This window comes from Drosophila innubila (assembly GCF_004354385.1).
Source record: "Drosophila innubila isolate TH190305 chromosome 3L unlocalized genomic scaffold, UK_Dinn_1.0 0_D_3L, whole genome shotgun sequence".
Lineage (NCBI taxonomy): Eukaryota > Metazoa > Arthropoda > Insecta > Diptera > Drosophilidae > Drosophila > Drosophila innubila.
The window spans coordinates 998,705-1,022,634 of NW_022995376.1; the positions used below are offsets into that span (position 1 = coordinate 998,705).

General features: G+C 36.9%; 6 protein-coding genes across 12 annotated transcripts in view; 5 read left to right on the forward strand and 1 right to left on the reverse strand.

The window, feature by feature from the left end:
- Window positions 1–10,741, forward strand: part of LOC117786415 (sterile alpha and TIR motif-containing protein 1-like) — a 41,531-nt gene extending 30,790 nt beyond the window's left edge. For 2 of the 6 annotated variants that reach the window (XM_034624656.1, XM_034624659.1), the window contains 8 exons: window positions 1,190–1,597; window positions 2,080–3,159; window positions 4,388–4,816; window positions 5,239–5,418; window positions 6,004–6,167; window positions 6,358–6,578; window positions 7,751–8,714; window positions 10,549–10,741. In XM_034624656.1, coding sequence (XP_034480547.1) covers window positions 1,190–1,597; window positions 2,080–3,159; window positions 4,388–4,816; window positions 5,239–5,418; window positions 6,004–6,167; window positions 6,358–6,578; window positions 7,751–8,714; window positions 10,549–10,633 — 3,531 coding nt within the window. In that variant the 3' untranslated portion in view covers window positions 10,634–10,741. Of the gene's footprint in view, window positions 1–118; window positions 729–1,189; window positions 1,598–2,079; window positions 3,160–4,387; window positions 4,817–5,238; window positions 5,419–6,003; window positions 6,168–6,357; window positions 6,798–7,667; window positions 7,691–7,750; window positions 8,715–10,163; window positions 10,434–10,548 lie in introns of those variants that run through there. The other 4 variants (XM_034624655.1, XM_034624657.1, XM_034624658.1 and 1 more) reach the window with 4 other exon arrangements.
- Window positions 10,742–11,031: 290 nt separating this feature from the next.
- LOC117786422 (protein matrimony-like) lies at window positions 11,032–11,869 on the reverse strand. Its single transcript, XM_034624669.1, has one exon. It carries the CDS (start codon window positions 11,778–11,780, stop codon window positions 11,163–11,165), a length of 618 nt encoding a protein of 205 aa, XP_034480560.1. The 5' UTR covers window positions 11,781–11,869; the 3' UTR covers window positions 11,032–11,162.
- A 201-nt stretch (window positions 11,870–12,070) lies between these two features.
- Window positions 12,071–13,363, forward strand: LOC117786420. Its single transcript, XM_034624667.1, has 3 exons — window positions 12,071–12,147; window positions 12,221–12,759; window positions 12,949–13,363. The coding sequence occupies exons 2-3, from the start codon at window positions 12,385–12,387 to the stop codon at window positions 13,312–13,314; spliced, it is 741 nt and encodes a 246-aa protein (XP_034480558.1). The 5' UTR covers window positions 12,071–12,147; window positions 12,221–12,384; the 3' UTR covers window positions 13,315–13,363.
- A 356-nt stretch (window positions 13,364–13,719) lies between these two features.
- LOC117787040 (vesicle-associated membrane protein-associated protein A) lies at window positions 13,720–14,617 on the forward strand. Its single transcript, XM_034625485.1, has 2 exons — window positions 13,720–13,735; window positions 13,794–14,617. Exon 2 carries the CDS (start codon window positions 13,829–13,831, stop codon window positions 14,534–14,536), a length of 708 nt encoding a protein of 235 aa, XP_034481376.1. The 5' UTR covers window positions 13,720–13,735; window positions 13,794–13,828; the 3' UTR covers window positions 14,537–14,617.
- Window positions 14,618–17,197: 2,580 nt separating this feature from the next.
- Window positions 17,198–19,661, forward strand: LOC117788791 (dual specificity protein kinase pyk3-like). 2 transcript variants are annotated; one of them, XM_034627659.1, is made up of 9 exons: window positions 17,198–17,334; window positions 17,450–17,770; window positions 17,849–18,019; window positions 18,093–18,234; window positions 18,293–18,543; window positions 18,609–18,929; window positions 18,995–19,165; window positions 19,236–19,371; window positions 19,423–19,661. In XM_034627659.1, the coding sequence occupies exons 1-9, from the start codon at window positions 17,284–17,286 to the stop codon at window positions 19,572–19,574; spliced, it is 1,716 nt and encodes a 571-aa protein (XP_034483550.1). In that variant the 5' UTR covers window positions 17,198–17,283; the 3' UTR covers window positions 19,575–19,661. The 2 variants fall into 2 exon arrangements, with proteins under 2 accessions (XP_034483550.1, XP_034483551.1); XM_034627660.1 differs by having other exon boundaries at window positions 17,269–17,289.
- A 421-nt stretch (window positions 19,662–20,082) lies between these two features.
- Window positions 20,083–23,853, forward strand: LOC117788783 (golgin subfamily A member 6-like protein 22). Its single transcript, XM_034627649.1, has 5 exons — window positions 20,083–20,582; window positions 21,176–21,925; window positions 22,776–22,937; window positions 22,995–23,332; window positions 23,387–23,853. Exons 1-5 carry the CDS (start codon window positions 20,187–20,189, stop codon window positions 23,784–23,786), a joined length of 2,046 nt encoding a protein of 681 aa, XP_034483540.1. The 5' UTR covers window positions 20,083–20,186; the 3' UTR covers window positions 23,787–23,853.
- Window positions 23,854–23,930: the final 77 nt, after the last annotated feature.

The window sequence follows — 23,930 nt, forward strand, 5'->3', positions numbered from 1 at the left end:
TTGTGATATACGAAAGTATTTTTAAAAAAAAGAAATACGAAGAAACCAAATAATCAAATAATACAAAACTGTGTGTTATACTCGAGTATTTTCTGAAGCAAAGTCAGTCAGTTCACACACTTCCTCGGGGAATCATGTCCAATCAACAGAATCCGAATCCGAATCAGGCGCCTTGGCCCGTTCGTAAAGGCCTCTTTCGATCGAGCGGTCAATCTGATTTCGTGCCCACACGTTCTCCCAGTCCCATTGTTGAGATGCCGCTGTCGCCGCCGCCTGTGACCACGCCCCTTTGCCGTTTCTCCAACAACTCGCCACTGTCGCCGCCTCCACAGGCAATTCAAGTGTTGCCCCTAACGTCCACAGCCAGTTTGTCCACTGCATCGGCCGCTCGCATGTCTGGCAGCTCCTCCTCGTCGTCGTCGTCGTCTTCGGGTTGCTCCTCTGCCTCTGCCTCTGCCAGCTCTTCGTCGTCGTCTTCTAGCTCAAGTTCTAGTTCACATACAAGAGTACGTAAAAGTTCTAATCCACCTTTGCAGCCAGTCGCCGCCAACTGTCCCCTGTCGCCACCGCCCACAATCTCCACACAAACATCCACGACCACGCCCAACAACAACAACAACAACAGCAACCACAATCACCCACCAGCTGTAGTCACCACCACCACAAACCACAGCAACAATATGAAAACAAATGTGCGCGAAATACCTATTGAGGTAGAACAGAGCAAGGTATAACAGCGACTAGAGTCAACACAATGTCAACAATTGAAGCTTCTTAACAGAGTATCAATTCTACGTAGCTTAACAATTGGTTTAACAGTTTGTATAACAGTTACACAGCTGTTATACACTTATATCGGAACCATTTCTTGTCGAAAATAAATGCTATATGATGGTGCCTATAGCGTGGAATGCTTATTTACTGGTATAACAGTTGACAAAACTGTTATACTTAAAGACATTTAACGCCAAATACAGTTGCCCTTGCAAACCAAATACTACCGCTACTGTGAAAAACCCTTAATGACCGTATAACAGTGTAGTATAACAGTTGGAAAACTGTTATACCGCAACAAAAAAACTTGTGAAGCATGTAATTAGCTATCTACACAACATCTATCTATACAGCTAAAATAATCATAGTTTACCACACTTGTACTAACTGTTATACTTTGAAATACCCTTTTTAGGAAGCACTCTCGCTGCGCACCGGCGACATCACGCAACAGGCGAGCAACAAGGTAGCCGCTGCAGCTATTAAAGTGCAGAGCGACAATTTCTCGGCCGACAAAAAAGCCATTTCGCAGTCGCAGCAATCACAGATGATGACCTCGAATGGCATCATTAGCCAGGAGAAGCATGTGTCATCCGCATCGCAGGCGAACTATTCGATGACACACAAAGGTGTATCCAGCACGGGCAGCAGCATGATCTCTTCCTCCTCGCAAATGTCTGCCACAAATGGACAAATGGTCAAGCTAAAGGATCTCAAGCTCGACGATCTAAAGTCATTGACGGCTACCAGTGGACAGCAGGAAATCGAGCAGGCCATCTCCAAGTATTCCAATGTGCTCAAATCCTTTGTCAGCACACTTCAGGTATGGTATTCGATAAATCGATATATAATATTATTATTTGCTTAGAAATAATTCAGCTTACAATATAAATAATAATAACAAACATTTTTTTTTGTGATAATACATTTTTGAGCGATATTTTTTTAGTCGATAGTTTCGATATCGTTATTTAGCATTTTAATGGTAGAAAAAATTCCGAAAATAAAATTTTATGTTTAGGAAAAATTCTAAATAAATATTAAGTGAATTTTGAACTATTTCTAAAGCTAAGTGAAAAAAAGTCTTTTAAAACTTAAATGATTTCATAAATATTTAAGGTAAAATTTCAAGAAAAATTAAAGCCTTTTGGCATATTCTAATTAATTAAAATAATTTTGTTGCGCTGCAAATTTCAACGTTTTTCCCTGTGTTAAATTAAAAAATGTAATATTAATATTAAATAAAAAATGAATCTAAAAACTGTTATATCGTAATAATATTGTTATTGTTATTGGTATTCTCAGGACGATGACAGTCTGGTGAATGGAGGGGGCGACAAGAAGAGTGTGTATCTGCAGAAGATCAACGAGGTGATAAAACGTGCCTGGGCAGTGCCCACACATGGTCACGAGCTGGGCTACTCGTTGTGCAATTCCCTGCGCCTCAGTGGAGGTCTTGATCTGCTGATGAAGAACTGCGTTCAGCATAATATCGAATTGCAATTCTCATCGGCACAGTTGTTGGAACAATGTCTGACGACAGAGAATCGATCGCATGTGGTGGACAATGGTCTGGATCGAGTGGTGAATGTTGCCTGCGTTTGCACCAAGGAATCAAATATGGAACATTCACGCGTGGGCACCGGCATCTTGGAGCATCTCTTCAAGCATTCCGAGGGCACCTGTTCCGATGTTATACGTCTGGGTGGACTCGATGCACTGCTATTTAAATGCCGCACAAGCGATGTGGAGACACTGCGTCATTGTGCCAGCGCCTTGGTGAATCTATCGCTATATGGTGGTGCCGAGAATCAGGAGGAGATGATTGTCAGAAAGGTGCCCATGTGGCTGTTCCCCTTGGCCTTCCACAACGATGATAATATCAAGTACTACGCCTGTTTGGCCATTGCCGTGCTCGTTGCCAACAAGGAGATTGAGGCGGAGGTGCTTAAGTCAGGTTGTCTGGATCTCGTCGAGCCCTTTGTGACCACCCATGATCCGTATGAGTTTGCCAAATCCAATCTGGCGCATGCTCACGGCCAGAGCAAACATTGGCTGGAACGTTTGGTTCCCGTTCTCAGCTCCAATCGGGAGGAGGCACGTAATCTGGCTGCCTTCCATTTCTGCATGGAGGCGGGCATCAAACGGAAGCAGGGAAACACAGACATCTTCCATGAAATTGGCGCCATCGAGGCTCTCAAAACTGTGGCCAGTTGCCCCAATGCCATTGCCTCCAAGTTTGCGGCGCAGGCGCTGCGTCTCATCGGTGAAACGGTGCCCCACAAATTGTCGCAGCAGGTGCCTCTCTGGTCCGTCGAGGATGTCCAGGAGTGGGTCAAGCAGATTGGCTTCAACAGCTATCTGCGTCAGTTTGAGGACTCACAGGTAAAGATAAATCTAAATCAAAATAGATCTGCAATCTGTAAATTTTGTAGAAATATCAGTTCCGGTACGTAACGGTACAGCAAATCAATTTTGAAACATTTTTAAATTTTCAGATGTCGTTTTATAATAAATATGACATCAAAATACACAGACCTAGTGGGAAACGAATTTAAAAATAATTGAATGCAGAATGTAATTAAGGGGCCAAATCATGATCAAAATGTCATTCCGCTTGATAATCGGTTCAGTTTTGATCAAGTTATGACAGTTTGAAGATGGTCAAACTGGGGATTTAGCCACTTTACAAGTCCAAATTTTTGTGCAATTTCACATGATTTTTTACAAAAAAACGAAAGGTCTCAGAATCAAGTTAAAAGTGTTGTTTTATACTAATTACAATATAAGGAGTTGATTAAAAGTGAAAACTTGAGATATAAAATTTTTTATTTTCAAAATTTCAAAGGGGGGACCCTTACCATTGAAATCGAATTTTGGTCGAAAATAATTAAATTTTCTAAATGAACAAAAATTGAATACAGAATGAATTTAGAGGCCAAATCTTGATCAAAATGACATTCCACTCTAAAATCGGTTCAGTTTTGATCAAGTTATGACAGTTTGAAGATGGTCAGACTGCGGATTTAGCCACTTTACAAGTCCAAATTTTTGTTCAATTTTACATGATTTTTTACAAAAAAAACGAACGGTCTCAGAATCAAGTTTAAAGTGTTGTTTTATACTAATTACAATATAAGGAGTTGATTAAAAGTGAAAACTTGAGATTTAAAATTTTTAATTTTCAAAATTTCAAAGGGGGGACCCTTACCATCAAAAACAAATTTTGGTCGAAAATAATTAAGTTTTCTAAATGAACAAAAATTGAATACAGAATGAATTTAGAGGCCAAATCTTGATGAAAATGACATTCCACTTTAAGATCGGTTCAGTTTTGATCAAGTTATGACAGTTGGAAATTGGTCAGTTGGAAGTTGGTTTGGTAGAGATAGCTCAAATTCACTCGAAGTGTGAACTTTGATCCCGAATTTGTCCAACTTGCAGGTCGAATTTCTAAAAAGCCGCCTAATTGCACGATCAAATTGTTTTAGCTTTGTTGTGTACGATATTCAGCGTTCTAGGTTTTACGAGTCACAGAATCAAAGAAATATCTATTTAAAATCCTTTATGAAAAAAGTTAATAACAATTTGTTTTTTTGATAACTTTTTCCAGGTGGATGGTGATCTGCTGCTCAAACTGAACCAGGAGAATTTGCGGGATGACATTGGCATCGGCAATGGGATTCTTCTTAAGCGTTTTGAACGCGAACTCCAAAATCTCAAACGCATGGCAGACTATTCCTCCAAGGATACGGCGAAAATGCATCAGTTTCTGGCCGAGATCGGCACCGATTACTGCACCTACACCTATGCCATGCTCAATGCCGGCATCGATAAGTGCACTTTGCCCCATGTCAACGAGGATATGCTGATGACAGAGTGCGGCATCAAGAATGCCATTCATCGTCTGCGCATTCTCAACTCCGTCAAGAATCTGGAAAACTCCCTGCCCAGCTCATCCGAGGAGAACATGGCCAAGACACTCGATGTCTTTGTCAGCTACAGACGCTCCAATGGCTCACAGCTGGCCAGTTTGCTAAAGGTGAGCCAGATTACAAGCAGAGACCTCACCTAAGTAATACGAGTTTAATATATTTAATTCAAATAATTTCAATTATATAATTTCTTTCTTTTAAAAAAAACACAATTGTGAAAATATAATTAAATTTTAATGTAATTTATATTTAAATTATTCTTTCAAAAATCATAATCACAATTTTTATACAAAATTGGTAGATTTTAATTCAATTTTACTTCTTTTCAATTTTTCTATAAACATTAAAAAATTACTTTACTTTTCCCCTCAATTCACTTTCAAGTCATTTTATTTTATATTCAACAATCCTTATTAAATTAAATTATTAATTGTTTTCTTATATTTTAATTGCTGAATAATAATAAAAATTTTAATTTATTGACAACAAACAACAAATCAATTTTATATTTTTCATTTTCTAATTCCAGGTGCATCTTCAGCTGCGTGGTTTCTCAGTGTTTATCGATGTGGAGCGCCTGGAGGCGGGCAAATTTGATAATGGCCTTCTCAACAGTATTCGACAGGCAAAGAACTTTGTCTTAGTATTAACCCCGGATGCACTGCATCGCTGCATCAACGATGATGAGTGCAAGGATTGGGTGCATCGCGTAGGTTTCACAAATTTTTACAAATTATTTATATTCTTATTAAATTAATTATGAAAACTTTTGTAAATTTTTAAGCTACAATTCTTTATATTTTTTTTTGGTATCAAAGAATCGATAGATTTGGCGTTAAATTTTAATAAATTGCTTACAATTTATTTTGCCAAAATAATTCTTAACTTGAATTTAGCATGAAGTTTGTTTTTTTCCTTTTTTTAAAAGAATTTATTTTAAAATTTTTAGAAACTCGGTTATCTGAATTTTGTCACAATTAAACAAATCTACTTTTGATCATGGTATGGAAGGATCGTTCGATAGATTTTGCTACAATATTTGATGATTTGGCTTCAATATATTTTTATTTTATAAATTTATCATGGAATTATTTTATTTAACATTTTGAAAAGAATTTGTTTTAAAATTTTTAGAATTTAAATTTTTTAACTTTGTCACAGTTAAAGGAATTTCTGTTCAATCAAGTGACAATCCTTTAATAGAATTTTAAAATGTAAAATTTTTTTTTTAAACAAAATTTTTTAAAAATATTTAACAATTAAACTAATGTGCTCTCTCATATTATTATACTAGGAAATTGTGGCAGCTCTGAACTCCAATTGCAACATCATACCCATTATGGATCAGCATTTTAATTGGCCAGAGAATCTACCGGAGGATATGTGCAGTGTGGCGCACTTTAATGGCGTCAATTGGATACATGATTATCAGGATGCGTGCATCGATAAGCTCGAAAGGTATATTAACGGCGCATTTAGGACTAAATGGATGATGACCAAATCGCATTAGATTTAAGTTTGCCTAATTTAAACGAAAAAATTCCCACAAAGAATCTTAATTTTAATACTTCAAATATTTCCCCACCCTTCCCCCCTTCAATGTTCAATCCGAATTCTTCTTCTTCTAATTCTTGTGATCCGTCGGCAGATTTTTGCGCGGCGAAAAGAATATCGATAGAATTGCGGCAATGGCGCCTGGTACTCCTGTCGTCGCGTCGTACCAAAGAATGCACAGCAACGATTCCGACTATCAAGGAGGCGGTGGAGGAGGAGGAGGCGGTGTCAATGGAAGTGGATCAGGTGTTGGCGGTGGCGGTGGCGCAGGCAGTGTGGTGGATAGCCTAATGGCGGCAAATGGCAACGGACAAGGTGGGCCAACGAGTACAACTACAACTACTTCTACTCCAACTACTCAGAATTCGAATCAAAATCAAAATCCGAATTTAAATTCAAATTCGAATTTGAACTCGACCTCGAATCCACATCCAAATCAGCGTAGACTAGGCCATCGAGAGCACTTGGGCTAATGTGTTTTAAGCTACAAAATCAAAACACACACATCCTCAATATCAAACCTAAACAATATCAAAAAACAAACAATGAACCTCAATACAAAACTTGTTTAGTCAACAAAATATCCTCACACAACAAATTGAGGCATTTTTATAATGCCATAAGAAAGTAGATTCAATATCTCTCTTACCCACCCTCTCTCTCTCTTTCATCCTATCTCTCTTAAGTATAACTCACACACACACACACAGACATAAACTCACGCTCACACCTACACAAGGCTGCAAAACTTAAAGGCTCTAAAGTTCGAACCCCGAAATAGTTGTAATTTTTAGTATTTCTAGAATCTCTCATTAGTTTTTAAACAGGGAACGCAATAATATTTTTTTTCAATAAAAAAAAATCTTTATAATATCTAAAGCATATTTTCTTTCGGATTTTTATCATTACATAAAAAAATAAGTCTTATTAATAATCTTTTCTTTGCCAGAATTCTTTGTTTAAAAATACTAAAATTGTAGTAGAATAAACGAGTATACAGATTAATTTATTCCAGCTGGCTTATTTTAAAATCATAATTTTAATTAAATAAAAAACAAGATGAAATAATAATACAACTAAAGAAAAACAGTTGGGCTTAAATTCAGCTAAAAAAAATGTTTTTTGCTTTAAATCTTTTAATATATATTTTTTTAATGATTTTATTACATTTTGAATTAATTAAATATTTTTAAAGTAATTTTAAAAAAATAGAATTTATTGCGATCAGTGTTTTAGTAACAAAGATGATTTTTAAATGATTTTAACTAGATTTTAAATAAGATGTACTAAAAGGGTTTTTATTTTGCAGCCTTGCAACACACATACTTTTAATTCTTCTCTCTCACTCACACACATGCCACACACACATAACTCTCAAACTTACACTCTCTCTTTTTAAAAAAGAAACCTAAATTAATAATGAATTTGATTAATTTTGATTGCAACACTCGAACTCGAACTCAAACTCGAATTCGAAACTCGCTCAGCTAATCACCAGGCAAATAGATACCGGCAATCCCCCTCACCCGCCCGTCAACGTGGCAGCACCTCTCTCCTGAGTTATGGACGCGCTCCGTCGACAGCGAAACGTTCGAATATCTTGCCTCCCTATCGCACACAGCAGACAGCATTGCTGCATAAATCCGGAGCAGGTTCCGCCTCAATGCAGAATATGATGCCACTGGCTTACTTGCCACCAAGACGCAGATCCGCAGCGGGTTTGGGACACAATGCGAATGGTGTGGCGAATGGCTATCGATCGCATAGTGTGGACGGATTATTGGATCAGGCGGCGGCGGCGGCGGCGTCGAGTAGTCAGGATAGTTTGAGTACGCCGGAGCAGAGAATTGCTGCAGCGGCAGCGGTTGTGGCAGCTGGCAGCACAGCACTGACCAATGCCAGTTCCACTAGCACATTGCAGCCGGAGGAGGATGAACTGGAGACGGAGGCGACGGCGACGGCGGAGAATCTTGGTCATGTGACGCGACGGGAGAAAGAGCAACTGGCACCGCCAAATGTGCAACAGCATCGCAAATCGCGCAGCTTGGATCACATACTGTCCAAGCAAACGCTGACGGAACTCTTGGCACCCAGTGAATTCACCGATGAGACGCAATCGATGCAGAACTTGGCAGTGCCATTGACACCGCAACCACAACGCCGAGATGCCAGCTCCTCATCCAAATCACCGACTCCAGAGCGACCAAGTGTCGCGTTCAGTCGCCAGAGTCCGGATGGCGTTAGTTCCACGGAGAGCGAGCGAGAGGATACACAATCGCAGATCTCGTCCCAGTCGCATGGCAATCAACAGCGTGCATCGGCGCATGTGCATCGCGGTGGCGGATTGAACAGCAATAAGACGTCCAATTCATCGCTGGGATCGAACAATAGTGCCAACAATAAGACGATATTTAATCGTACGATGAAAAAAGTGCGATCACTGATCAAAAAGTAAGCCGAGAAATGCGATAAATCAATCGAATTCGATAAAACTCGCTTCTTCTACAAGTTACTCGCTATTTTCATTCGTTACTCGTTACTGTCTAACATCACATTGAATCATCTTGCTATTATTTTAACGTGTACATTGAAAACAGTGCGATCTTTGATCAAAACTAAGCGGAGAAATGTGTAAAATCAATCGAACTTGCTACTTTTACTAGTTACTCGCTATTTTCAATCGTTACTCGTTACTATATTTTATATAACACTGACTCATCTTGTTATTATTTTAACGTCTTTCATATCATTCACTCAAGTCTATCTAATGTCTTACTCGCTACTCGCTACATTTGTGCCATTTATAACGAATCTCATGCAACCACATTATTAATCATTCAACACACACACACACACACCGAATCCTGGGCCCAGTTTCACTTTCTCCCCCTCGCTCGCTCTCTATTTATAACTCTCTCTTGTTCTGTACTTCTCTATTCTCTCTGTGGTTATGGTATTCACTCACTATCTCAACTTATCTCTCGTAGCCCGTAGTCTCAACTCGTTAAGCTTTTGGCATCCACTAAAAACTTGCCTGCGTTGCCCCGAAACAACAACAAACTTCTTGAACGCCCCCCTCTTACAGTCCACAGTCAAGATCTATTTGCCTTGTGATTAGTTGATTTTTTTTTTTTAAGAAATACAAAAAAAATGCGAATTTAAATTGCAAACTAATTTATAAACTATTATTAATGACTGCAACAAAATATAATTTATAAAACTAATTTAAAGTTAAAAGAAGAAACAAAAAATACATGAGAACTCTATTAATTATACGATACAATTAATATTTATTGTCAAAAATTGTAAATTTAATTTTCAAATACAATTTTTTCTTGTAACCGTCCGCTTAAATGAGAAAAACAAAACACAACACAAAACGTGGCTTAAAAACGAAAATAATTAAGTGATATTTAAAAATATATATATTTAAAAATATAACAATATACAAATATTTAAACAAAACAAAACAAAATAAAGCTGTAAAATATTTTAATTTTAGCAAAAGAGACTTAAGGCATATTTTTATTGATTTTTGCAATATATATTTAATGATTAAATAGTGCCTAAAATTGGACTAGATACAAAATAAAATGTGAAGTATGATTAAAACAATTTGTGTATTATTGCGAAAAAAAAAAAAAATAAATAAATAAATAATAATAATAATGGATACCCCTCTTGGACCCTGCTTAATCAAACATTTCTCTATATATAAATCATTCGCATGTTCATTTTAAATGTTTGTTTGTTTGTAATATATGTTTGTTTAATGATTGTGTTGAATGTCAATGCTGCTAATTAAATTAAAATATTATTTGGAATATTCTTTCTTCCATATTTTCTTTCTTTTATTTTTTTTTTTCTTTTTCTCTCTTTCTCTCTTGAATTTTTTTGTAGACCATAAAAAGCGCATTGTCTACTGAAATTTGTTGTACTTGTTATTGTTGTGCCTACACCTGCCTATGCACCTGTAACCCAGAATCGAATCCAACAATTCAACCTTCTCATCAATCCACATCCCGAAACCCATCACAAGGTGATCCGATGTCCAGCTGTTTCAACAACAAACAAACACTCATTGTTATTTATTACAAAACTAAATCAAAAAAATACAAAAAATTCAAATCAAACAAAAAGCGAATAAAAAAAATAATTAATAAATGTGTATTCAAAACGTAGTAATTAACACTTTTTTTCTGTATTTCCCTCTTTGTTTCTCTCTATATTATTTTGTTTTTAAACCCGAATCCTATCCCACTATTAAAATTGATCTTGGGTATAGCAACGAATTGGAGGACGAGGAACTTTCGGATATAATCCTCTCGAAGGCAACGTCTCCCAATGCGGGACGAATGATATTTTGGTAGAAATATATCACAAATATAAACAGAATTTTGAACTTACCCGAATTTTTCACAAACGAAGCTGTAAATACAAAAACCAAACAAAAAACGAATTAAATACTCTACGAATAACGAAAATGTATAATTTATTTCAACTAAAATTTAAATAATGTATTAAAAAAATATAAATAAATTTTGATAGTTTAAATTTTAAAAGATTGAAAAATAAAATCTAATATTACAAATTCCGGAGAAATACAAAAAATGTTAATAATTTTTATTTTAAGTTAAGTGAAACTGACTGTTCCCTTCAGTTAAATATAGTTCCCTTCAACGCAACATTTTTTGACATTACAGATATTTTTTAATTGAACGATTTCTTCAAAAAAAAATATATTAAAAATGTTTAAATGCTTACCTAATTTTTTACGTTCAGTATTTGAAGTTTATTCACAAAATTATTTGATTTATTAATACAATACAGAAAAACACACATTAAAATATTGAAAATAGACCAGGCGAATCATCCAGCGATCGCTTGAAGATTGAAGACTTAAAGCGTCTTGAGGGCATCCAAGATACAATCACAGTCCTCATTCCTGCGCAGACCAATCTTCTTGAGGTCGGCGCGTTTCATGGAAACTAAATCGATCAGCTCAATATGGGATTTCTCAAATGTATCCAGATATCGGTCGAGGCCAATCATGAGCAGGACTTCCTTCACATTGCTGGCATGATTGATGACATAGCTGTGATTGTTTGCCTGCTTGCAACGACGACGTGTTTCCACTGTCAGCGATGTTTCAATGTTGTCATTGCTTGAATCATCTAAGAAGTTATTCAAACTGTTATCGTTGTCCTCTTCCATAGGTGGCGTCTTCTTTTCGCCAGACACTTTAATCAGCGGTGGCGCCACCTGTTGTTGCTCTTGTTGCTGTTGCATCTTCTTTAAGGGCTTCCTAAAGCTCATAGGCGATACGGGACTTTTTAAGCTCCGCATATTCATAATGGGTGACAAATTGGGAGAGCGAAATTCACCAAGAATCGGCGTAAAGCAACGCACATTAATGGAATTAACATTGAGCGTGTTAAAAACGATCTCGCTCTTCACATTCGGAGTGCGATTAAAGCACAGTTTGCGCCGATTTGTTGGAGTGTGACTTTCCGTCATTATAATTAAGTAAATGTTCACAAAAATAAACAATGAACTGGACACGTTTCTCACAAATATTTAGCTTACAAATGGCACTGGCAATTGCTATTGGCGCCACTTGGTTACAGCGTTGACTGGAATATCACCGTTACACTGTTAACTGTTCATTTGCACAGCGTTGCATTCGCGAAAGAGTGTCGCATAAAGCGGCAAATCTTTTGAGCTATCTCACTCTTTCTCACTCGATAAGCTCTTATTCTTACTAGTATTGCCAACTCAACTTTTTTTCCGTCAAATCTGGCTGTTTTCAAAATCAAATTGCGGGAAAAAACGAAAACGAAATGAATACTACTCATCAAAGCTTCGATCACAGTATGGCCAAATGGTATTTACATTTATTTAACAGAAATAAAACATCTCACTCACTAGCCATGGCAATTTTCAAAATTATTTACCAGTGCTCCGAACGTTTTTGGTAGAACTGTTCCCTCTGTTAAGTAACCGAATAGACCACTGCTAATTTTATATTGCTGCAATGTTAAAATTTGTTGTGTGGCCAGAGTAAAAGATCGCGCGTGCTTCAATTTTTGTCAACAAACAAATCACGGACAAAAAAAAAAAGATGAGCGCTTTTGATGGTATTACGAATGAGTATTCAGCATTGCACAAGGCACTGATTGATTTCGCGACGACTTCATGCAGACTGCTGTTTATTCAGGATGATTCCGTCTATGAGGATTTCAAGTCAATTTCCAGCGAATTCGACGATCTGTCGGAAATAGAGCTTAAAGCAATTGTTCTAAACGACATTTTGCCAAGGATACACACATACCAACTGACGGAAACAGTAAAAAAGCGGTTGAAACTCTTGGATTTGCATCCAGGCTTTAAAAAAACTACCCAAGGATATCAATATGCCGCACTTCACAATGAAGCCTCATTTGTTTTGACGCCAAGCTGCGATTTTAGTCACGGTGAGCAGCTGCCACAACTGCTGGTAAGTACGAGTTCGAATTCGAATTAATAACATACTTTTGCAGAGGGTATTGCAGTTCTCTCACAAAGTGTGTAACGCATCAAATGGAAGCCCCATAAAGTATATAACATATGTCGAGTAATGGTTTTGACAGCAATAATTTTGATTTATGGTTTTTCGAATAATAATGGTAACTTGTTGTCCCAACAGTCCGAGCAGGGAAATCGCCGAGCAGAGAAGGAATTCAGGTTAAAAGCACCGACACGAGGCGAAGACGCATCCCACACAGTGCTCTTTGATCCCGGTGCAGTGACGCATGCTACACCCAAGTTTCAACCCAGTTCAGACATTGCCATACTGCTGTCGATCATGGTGTCTACTGATCTGGAGTTGTCTTCTGCCCAGCTGCACGATCTACAAGTAATCCAAAGCCGTTTGCGAAGTGCCAAGCAATCCTTTGAGGACAATGGCAGGATGCTGCCCTACCGCAACAATCTGGAGCATCTTAATCATTATATCGATTTGTTCGCGCAGCTCAAGACCAAACTTTGCAGGGCATTAAATAGTTTTTACTGATGACACTTACTTTTAAGTTGCTAAATTAGAAATTAAGTAAACACAGAGATAATATCGCCTATTAAATAATATTGTACATCGTTATTTAAAAAAAATGCTTTTTAAATATTAATTCATGTCCACTGTCGTTACTTAATGTTGACAATGTTTGTTATTGAGCAATCTTCAGCGTTAATACATAAGTTTTAAGTAGATTTTACAAAAGTTTGTGAAATTCAATTTAAAAATATGTATACCCTGTAGTCATTAAAAAATTATAATAATGAAAAAAAAAGGATAAACTTATCGCTACGTTTTTTTTTTGTCGCTAGCCAACACTTATATTGAAATTCAAAACTGAGTAGACTCTGGATTTTTCTGTCCAGGCAAAGAATCGAAAATTGTGAAATTTCAGTCATTAAGAACACTTCGTTTCGTTAAGGTAAATTTACAGAACACACCGAAAATGGTTTTCTAAATATTTTACGAGGTTTTTTAAGAATCATTTAAAGGAATATTTGTTGTTTTGTCGCAAATGGGAAAGACAAAGGAAGAAGAAGGTGCCATGCTGGTGGTTGATCCTCCCGAGGAATTGGTGCTGGAAGGACCATTCAATCGAGCCGTTTGCAAGAAGATATTGGTCTTTAATCCCAGCAAAACGGATCGAGTTGCCTTCAAATTAAAGACAACAACGCCCAAGCTATTTTTTGTACGCCCCAATGTGGGCATGGTTATGCCGGAGGAGACCGTTACTATCGATATATTTGTACATCCAATTTGCTCCGATCAAAATGTGCAACGTCACAAGTTTCTAATGCAAGCAGCCGAGGCGAATGGAAATATTGGCGATTTGCACGAGTTTTGGAAAACATTGCCGACTCCTGCCATTTGGGATACTAAAATCAAAGTCAAGTTGATTGAGGTCAAAAAAGGCGCGGAATTTAAATCGACCTTAATGCTGGCCGAGGGGGCAGGCATGGAAGGGGGGCAACAGGAGAAGGACAAAGATAAAGATAAGGAGAACGATCCGTTGGCAAAACTCTTGCAAAAGGTCAACGAACTGGAGGAGGAGCGTCAAAATTTAATGCAAAAGGTCGATGCACTCGCCAAGGAAAAGGAGCAATTGACGAAATTATCTTTGCAGCAGCAGCAGCAGAGAAAGGGACACAAATTCTTGTATTTTATGATTATACTTGTGTTTGCTGCTGCGGTCGGTTACTTTTATAACGAAAATTACATGTAACAGACTTCAACTTGCTGCACCTTAAACACAAACACACACGTAAACAATTTAATAAATTGCGTTGAGCGCCAAGAATTACAACACTGTTCGCATGATGCTGCCACACTTGGGTTAACACTTGTGTGCGGCGTTGCCACACCTAATTAGATAGCAAGCTGTTGCGTGTGGCACGCTTGTTTTTGCGTTCATTTGAACTATTTAGCTCAGCAGTTTAATTTTGAGCGTTCATATAGCTCAGAAGTTAAGGTTTGAGCGTTCATATAGCTCAGTAGTTCAGTTTATTGTTCGTTCATTGACTCGAATTACATTTCGTTTGTTTATTCACTTTACTGATTAACAAATTCAGTTTACTAATTGATAAATTAACTAAACACATTAAAATACGAAATGGATGAAGTTTGCCGCTTTTGCACATTGAACTGCAGCACACTTGAGAATATATTTGTCAAGCGAGAGCAGAGGGACAATGAGCCACTGCTTATTTATATGCTGGAATCTTGCACCAACTGTGACATGAGGAAATTCGATACACTGCCTCAAAACATATGCGGTCCCTGCATATCGGCAGCTAAGAATGCATTTGAATTCAAGCTTAGATACCAGCAAAGCCAACAATATTTTATGGAAATCAAATACGAAATTAATGAAGTTTGCCGCATTTGCACGTTAAACTGCAGCACACTGGAAAATATATTTGCTGAAAGGCAACTGATTGGAATGCTGGAAAGTTGTACCAACTGTGAAATCAGAGACACCGATACACTGCCTCAAAACATATGCGAACCCTGCATAATGTCTGTTAAAAATGCATTTAAATTCAAATTCAAATGCGAGCAAAGCGAAAAATATTTTAAGGAACTTTCAAGCGAATCGTCTCAAAAACCCGATATTGAAGCGATAGTTATAGGAGAAGGTACCAAAGGCTTAACCGAAGTTACTACAGTCGGGAACTGCATAAAAGCCGAGTCAACTTGCTCAGAAAATGAAGAAACCGAAGTTCCTATGGCTAAGAATAGTGAAGCTGAAGAAACAAAAAAAACTATGGATGAAGATGAAGATAGTGACTTTGAGGACAGTGAAACTGAGGACGAAGATCGAATGGACATTTTGGATGAAGAAGAAGGAGATACTAATGAACGTTGTTTTAAATGTGAGCAGTGTTCGAAAGCGTTTAAAACTAAAGGAGTATTAAAGACTCACAGTTTGATACATTCTGAGGAGCGTCCCTATAAATGTGATCACTGTTCAAAGGCGTTTAGAAGCAAAACTTTGTTAAGAACTCACAAAATACGCACTCACAACACTGGACTTGATTACGACTGCAGAACCTGCCCAGAGACATTTACAAGCAGAGAGCTATTGAAAAAACACAGGGTGATTCACGTCAACGAGCGACGTTTTAAATGTGATTGCTGTACATTGAGTTTTAAAAGCAAACAAAGATGGACAAATCACAAAGCTCTTCATTTAAACAATGGCAACTACAAATGCGAGCACTGTCAAATAACTTTTAATAGGGAAAAACAGTTCAAAGAACATTTAATGTTTCACACTGACAAACGCCCGAGGACTTTTAATACTGAGGATCAATATAATAATCACATGCAGGCTCATGCTGAGAAACCCTCCTATAAATGTGAGCACTGCTCAAAGTCTTTTAGGGACTTTACTAGATTTCAAAAGCACATTAAAAATCATTCCTACGATCGTCTCCACAAATGCGATCACTGTCCGAGGGCCTTTGATACGGAGGATCAATTAAAAAGCCACCTGTTGATTCATTCTGACAAACAGTCCTCCTATAAATGTGAGCAATGTTTAAAGGAGTTTAAAGGCAAAGTAAATTTAAAAATACACCAAAGGATTCATACTTACGAAAGCACCTACAAATGTGAACAATGTCCGAAAACGTATAAAATTAAAAACAATTTACGAAAGCACATGATGACGGATCATTGCATAGCTATAAATGAGGATAAGAGTTTAAAGGAGACAGAGTTTCAATCTGACGATCACCCCTACAAATGTATCCACTGTCCGATGGAGTTTAGCACTTGTGGCAGTTTGACAACACACTTGAGGAGAATGCATTTAATATGTTGACTATTCAAATAATAAAGCAAATTTTTAACGTTTAGCAATTTCTGATATTCAATTTTGTGACGAAAGATATTAAATTAAATATAAAAATTATTTAAAAAAAAACTGTTTGGTATTCGATACTAACATCTTAAAAAAAAACCTCTTTACGAGGTAAAAGTCTTGTCTTTTCATGTCCCTATATTTCTGATATCCAATCTTGACACAAAACATTATAAATAAAATAAACATTTTTTGGTTTGATCAATTGGAATCATTTTACACAATGACAAACTTTTATTAAGGAATAATACTAAAAGGCAGTTTTATATATATTAAATTAATATTCATAGTTCATCACTTCTATTTGATTTACATTATTACATTGATTACATTCACTTGTATTTTATTTTGTAACTTTGTTTTTTTTTTTTTAACAGCTGATTTGGTTTTACAGTGCACAATAACAGTTTAAATACGTACATATATCGATCAAAAAATACTAACATTCTGTAAATAAAATAACATTAGCAAACAGCTGCTTTACGCTTAGGAAGTATGGCCTCTGTAATGTTTTTATTAAGCTGCGGGTCTAATCTAAATACGCCTCAACTCTACAAAAGATTAAATTTAAAGTTTTTTATTAAATTCATTTGAATCTGTCAATTATGGAGGTAGATATCAAAGTGGAAATTAAAGAAATAGTATTGCTAAAAGAAGTAAGAATTGTTCGACATAATAATATTTATTTGTCACTTGTTTTATCTTTAGTAGATGACTCAAAAAATATACGTGTAATAATATACGTGGTAATCTAATTTTTCATCTTTATAGATTGGATTCGGCTCCTTTGCCGATGTCTACAGTGCAATCTATCCCACTAAATTTGGAGACAAGAGAATTGCGGTCAAAAAGCTGAGACACTCACCAGAATCTATCAAAAAGCTTGAACGAGAGCTAATAAGTTTATCGCGTCTGGAACATCCAAATATTGTAACATTATACGGTATCTCGATAAATTATGAGAATAAATACTGCATACTGTTAGAGTATGCAGAGTGCGGATCTCTCTACCATTTCTTGCACAGTGGGAAACACGAAGAAACTACTGTTTCAGATATTCATAAACTTTTTTGGATGCTTCAATGTGCCAAGGTCAGTTGTATGCTCCTTGTACGGATATATCTATACTAAACTAATAACAAAAAATCGGCATACCATTCTACTTTACAGGGTATTGCGTACTTGCATGAAAAACATATAGTCCATCGGGATCTCAAAGCAGCCAATATATTGCTTTATAACAATTTTCATACACTGAAATTATGGGATTTTGGCATTGTGAAAGAAATTGCATCGAATAATAAAGCAGACGCAGTAACCGCAAATTATATGGCACCAGAGGTTTGTATTTATCAATCCCCATATTCAACAAACAATGAACAATGAATGAAAAGAATTTATTTGGCGCACTCAGGTTGCAATCAGAGGTAATTACGACACAAAGTGCGATGTTTATAGTTACGGAATTCTTTTCTGGGAGGTAATGTCAGGAAAAAAGCCTTTTTACAACTTCGGAGACATTGCCCCCTTAGTTATACTACATAAAGTCATGCAGGGTAAGAAACTTTAGTAATAAAGGAAACCGTTTACTTTATTTAATTTATATCATTGTAGGTAATCGTCCAATAATGAGTGACGTCCAAGGTTCAGAAAATTTGGATTGGATAAAAGAATTGATAAATCACTGTTGGCATGCGGAATCAAAGAAACGACCGACAATTCAACAAGTATTAAAAATTCTTGAATCTTTTGAATTTGAAAAGAGTCTCCCCAATATGGAAATATCGGAAACGTATGACAGCGTGGATGGAGAACACCTGACATTTAATAGAGTTCATTGGCAAGATATTTTATTAGATAAGCAGGTATTTTAAAAAGTCATTTAATCATCATAAGTCTAAAGTTTTTCAATTCAAACTGTATAATATAGACTATTGGAATTGGCAAATTTGGGGACGTCTACAAAGCCAAATGGAAAACTACAGATGGCGAAAAGACAATAGCGGTCAAGAGATATGGAATTCCTGGTAATGGATATATACAACTTGAGAGAGAGTTCAAGTACCTATCGCGTCTTAACCATGATAATATTATAACATTATATGGCATGAGTGTAGATAATGATAAAAGAGTTTTCCTACTAAGGGAGTATGCGGATTGTGGATCACTTGAAGATGTCCTGCATGGAAATGAAGGAAATACGAAATACTCATACTTTGAAGCCTTGAAATGGATGCATCAATGTGTCAAGGTATATTCCAGCTAGCTGAATCTTTGGATAACAACATAATATTGAATCGTGTATATATTTTCTAGGGTATGGCTTATATGCATGAACATAATATTACCCATCGTGATTTGAAACCAACAAAATTGCTATTTGTGGACGATTTTCAAAAACTAAAGATTTGTAGCTCGATCAGCGTGCCTGAAGTGATAACTGGGATGACTAACGGATTTGGCAGTGCCCCGTATATGGCTCCAGAGGTTTGTATTTTTTAACTTTCATTTGTATAGAGAATTTTACTTTAAATTAATGAATCCAATAATTATATAGGTCATAACTGTGTCCCAATACACGGCAAAGGGCAATGTTTATAGCTTTGGGATTATTCTCTGGGAGGTTATGTCAAGAAGAAGACCATTTTCCAGTCTGGATTCTCCCATGAAAATTATAAGTGAAGCTTGTAAAGGTGAGAAAGCATAGAAAAAATCGAACAGTTTTATAATACTAACATCTGCAGGTAAACGTCCTGATCTGAATGATGCTAACATATTTATGCATTCCAATCCGATAAAAGATTTGATCATCAAGTGCTGGGATTCAGATCCACATAAGCGACCTACTATGAAAGACATAATTTCGTCGCTTGTCAAAATATTACTATCAGCATAATGCATGTGGTAAGGTTCAAAGGTTCCATCAGAATGTATTTTTTAAAGGTGTTTAAAACGAATAGTTCTCGAACCAATATAAAGACAATTGCAGGTAATCTAACTAAGAGTTAAAAAGCAACAAATTGATTGAGCTTGAAGAAAACTGAGCACAATCTGTAAGCTATTACTGAAAGAAAAATAAAAACCTGATTCCACTGGTTTTCTAACGTATGCACATATCTTTCTTATGCACGATTTTATATGGGAAATGTACATATGAATTGCGCTAATTGTCAATAGAATGCACCGTTGCTACTTAGTTAAATTAAAAGGCTCCAACAAAATTTTTTAAAATAATAAAAATAACCATTGGGTAAAAAACAGCCAGTTTTGGCGCAGAAACGCCAAATGTGGCAGCCGTGCAATAGAGCAACACTGTTATTCACGGCGCTGCCACTCTGTGTGCGGCGTTGCCACATCTACCAAATGAGCTGATTAGTTAAGTGCGTGTGGCAACACTTGTGTTTACTTGCAGTCATAGCAACAAAAACAAGCGCTTCTTTCGCTTGCTTGTTTAAATTGCTAAGTTAATTTGGTTAAGCTATGTTTTAAATGAAGCATGTGTTGAGTAATGAGTGATACGGATACGGATGATACCGATTTGTTGCTGTTAATTCCGCCCAATTACTATACGGACTCTGCAGAGCGTCAAATGCGTGAGGTGCAAAGTAAAATGAGTGCAGCTGCTGCGAGTGCAGATGCACTGGCCATGCCCCCTCCTCCGGCGCCTGCGCCCACAACAGCTGCCTATCAGTTTCTAGTGCCGAGCAAGAAAACCGAGCTTAATCATATAAATGCAAGACTGCAAAATCTGGAGCTGGAGCCACATTTTGAGGCACCCTCTGATATTTCCACCATTTCCACGAGTACAGTGCGCACTGCCTTGGGTGGAAATAGACAGCAGCGTGAATTGCATGGGATGGTTCACTCCACGCCCAAAAGCGGCTCTGTGGAACCGCCACGGCAGGTACGGTTTTTGAAATAAGATTGATAAGATCAAATATTTTTGAGCGATATTTCTGACGAGAATATCAGATAATTCATATTAATTCAGAATATTTTTTTATGGAATTACAGAATTAAGAAATAAAAACCAGGAAATCAAAATAAAAAGATAAAAATGGAATAATAAATTAGGAAATTTAACTATGAAAAATGTTTGAATCACAAACATTTGAATAAAAAATTTCAAACATTAATATTAGAAAAGGCGAAAGTTTGGAATGTTATTAGAATATTTTTCAGCGATCATATATTTTATTTGAGCGATATTTCTGATAATAATAGCATATCTGCTATGAATTCCGAATGATTTTAGGAATAACAAAAAGAAGATATTAATTAAAAAACAATTTTTGAAAATCAAAATAAGGAAGATAATAGAGTAAAAATTTTGTACAAAATAAATTGTCACGAATCTGAACGGCTCCTGTATCCAATTTTGGCTACCGAGCTTAAAAATATGAAAGAAAAAGATTAGAAAAGACAGAAATTGGGAATACTGTATTAATTTTCATACCGAAATATAATTATCATTGTTATTTTTAACAATAACTCCAGGACAACATATTGCTGGAAATCGATAATTATCTGGACGATCACAATGCTTGGCAGCAACACCAAAATCATCATCATCATCACAGTGATGATTATCTGCGTTTGCGCGGGAATTCTGGACAGGCACAGGAATCTCAGCAGGCGGCAACTTCACTGCCCAGCCTACGTCTGGCCACTTCCGTATCCGGCAATGAGAACAAGCTCATCAGTCTGAGTGATCTGTGGAGCAAAAGCAATTTGGCAGGCACTGTAGTGGCAAATAATGCCTTAGCCTCTCCCTCGCTGAAAGAGGAGCAGCTGAGGCGGCAACACTTGGAGAAAATGGTGCAGACACTGCAATCCCAATTGCTGGAGTATCAGCAACGCATCTCAGTGGCCATCGAAGTGGATCGCTCCAAGGATGCCGCCTTGCAACAGGCGGAACAACAATCCAAGACACTCAACTTTGAGGTGCAACATCTGCGTGACACGCTTCACAAGCTGGAGGTGGAACGCAACGATAGTCACGGCAAATGTGATGCACTGCAGCATGAACTAAGTCAGGCCGTCGGATTGGCCACCAAATTCCAGGAGAAAACAGAGAAACTGGAGACGGAACTGGAGCGTTGCCAGAGGCAGGCAATGGCATCAGTTCAGGACAAGGAGCAGCTGGAACTGCAACTCCAGAGCAGCAAACGAGTCGAGGAACTGTCACATGCTGAGCTCAGCAAGTTGCGCGACAGATTCGCCAAGATGGACTATCAGCAGGAGAAGGTATTTTATTATTATTATAATTATTTCAGTATGCAGAACCAATCTAGATACCAAATAACGATCCAAATGACCTTCTCCATGAAAATCGAATGAGTTTTGCCGAAGTTATGCAAGATTAAAGTTTTGAAACCTGGAAATCTGAGACTTTTAAAGGTCAATAAGTCCAAAAACTCCAAGGAGTACATGATTTTGTCGAAAAAATATCAAAAATAAAATTTTTTTATAAGTTAATAATATTTATATGCAGAATCACTTAAGAGACCAAATTATGACCAAAATGACATTCCGCTTGAAAATCGGTTGAGTTTTGACAAAGTTATGGAAGTTTGAAGTTGGTGAAACCTTTGTCTAAGCAACTTTACAAGTCAAATTTTTTGTTAGATTTAGCTTGATTTTTTACAGAAAAATGAAACCTCTCAAAATCAAAATTAAAGTATCGTTTTATACTAATTTGGGTCTCAGGAGTTGTTTAAAAGTAAAAACTCAGGTTTTTAAATTTTGAAAAAAATATTTTTTCAAAAAAGTCAAAGGGGGGAGTACATGATTTTATCGGAAAAAAAATCAAAAATTAATTTTTTTTTTAAGGTAATAATATTTATATGCAGAATCAATTAAGAGGAAAAGTAATGACCAAAATGACATTCCGCTTGAAAATTGGGTGAGTTTTGACAAAGTTATGGAAGTTTGAAGTCCCGCAAACGAACGTTATCGCCTAATTTTTACAAATTCAAAAAAATTTAAAATCAGAAACTTAAACTATGTTTTTTGAGATTTTTGTGGTATAGGACAATTCAATATTGTGTATAAATTAATCCATTAATCAATATAAAATCTGTTTGTCTATTACTAGCTTAAAACACGCATTGAAGAGTTGGAAAAGGATAACTCGACGTTGCATCAGCAGAAGGAAATGTTGCAGGAATATCATCAAAAGCAAAAGACACGCGCTGATAATCTGGAAACACAACGCAAATCTCTGCAAGAAGCGCTGGCCAATTTAACAGATATCGAGGTAAGCAGTTTTATATATTTAAAATAAAAAAGTGAAGCTAAATATTTGAACTTGCAGACGAATCTCAAGCGAAAACTGGAGATTCAACAAAAATCTCTGAAGCAACATTACCAGCAACAAATGGAAAATGTTGTGGCCAAAAAGCTGCAAGAGTTTCAAATTCAGCTCGACAAACTGGAAGAGCAATTAAAATCGGAGGCACGTGAACGTGAACGTTTAATAGCGGAGCGTGCTGTCAAACAGCTGGAGATGATAAACGAGAAGAACAATCAGGAATTGAATCTCATACAGGAGAAGCACAACGAGGAGGTGGAATTGTATCGCCTACAGTTGGCAAATGCTTCCAAAAAGATAGACGAACTGGATCTCAAGCTAAGCTGCTATAAGACAAAGCGGTAAAATGAACTGCAATAAATTAAGTATACTATTAAAATTGTAACTACTTTCAGTGCGGACATTGCGGAGAAGTTGCACGGCGTGATGGAGGCACAGTGGCAACAGGCGCTGGCCATACTCACCTCACCCAACCAGACATTTCAGATCTCCGGCGGCGAGACGGACGGCGAGTCTCCGGATCTGAACAATGCACGTCATTATCCGGATACGCCCAAGTCAAGTAAAACGCAACGCAGCAGCAACACGGAGAAGAATAACTTGGATGTGGTGGGCAAAAAGGATCCATCATCGCCCATGGATAAACTGCAGGCATACATTGAGCTGCTGTTGAGCAAATCTCCCAGTGATTTCGATAAGCTCGATCAGATACTTGCACTCAGTACAAAACAAACAGCCAAATCACAAAAACGTAATGCCAGCAACGGTCCAAAACCTCCGCCCTGGAAGGCCTGATAATACCTGATAAATATATATACTCTATAAGATTGTAATAAATTAGTTGATTATTGCATTTAAATGTAGCCACATTTGTGGCTTCTATTTTTGTACTTAAATACTATGAAAGTAAATTGTTTAATTTTTATACAAAAAAAAACT

What these genes read in the sequence shown, in the direction of transcription:
- LOC117787040 (XM_034625485.1), top strand. Translation starts at nt 13,829, where the DNA reads ATGGGAAAGACAAAGGAAGAAGAAGGTGCCATGCTGGTGGTTGATCCT.
- LOC117788791 (XM_034627659.1), top strand. Translation starts at nt 17,284, where the DNA reads ATGGAGGTAGATATCAAAGTGGAAATTAAAGAAATAGTATTGCTAAAA. An exon ending in CAAATTATATGGCACCAGAG is followed by an intron (nt 18,020 to 18,092) that starts GTTTGTATTTAT and finishes TGGCGCACTCAG; the next exon opens with GTTGCAATCAGAGGTAATTA. An exon ending in TATAAGTGAAGCTTGTAAAG is followed by an intron (nt 19,372 to 19,422) that starts GTGAGAAAGCAT and finishes TAACATCTGCAG; the next exon opens with GTAAACGTCCTGATCTGAAT.
- LOC117786422 (XM_034624669.1), bottom strand. Translation starts at nt 11,780, where the DNA reads ATGACGGAAAGTCACACTCCAACAAATCGGCGCAAACTGTGCTTTAAT.
- LOC117786420 (XM_034624667.1), top strand. Translation starts at nt 12,385, where the DNA reads ATGAGCGCTTTTGATGGTATTACGAATGAGTATTCAGCATTGCACAAG. An exon ending in AGCAGCTGCCACAACTGCTG is followed by an intron (nt 12,760 to 12,948) that starts GTAAGTACGAGT and finishes TTGTCCCAACAG; the next exon opens with TCCGAGCAGGGAAATCGCCG.
- LOC117788783 (XM_034627649.1), top strand. Translation starts at nt 20,187, where the DNA reads ATGAGTGATACGGATACGGATGATACCGATTTGTTGCTGTTAATTCCG. An exon ending in TGGACTATCAGCAGGAGAAG is followed by an intron (nt 21,926 to 22,775) that starts GTATTTTATTAT and finishes GTCTATTACTAG; the next exon opens with CTTAAAACACGCATTGAAGA. An exon ending in CCAATTTAACAGATATCGAG is followed by an intron (nt 22,938 to 22,994) that starts GTAAGCAGTTTT and finishes TTGAACTTGCAG; the next exon opens with ACGAATCTCAAGCGAAAACT.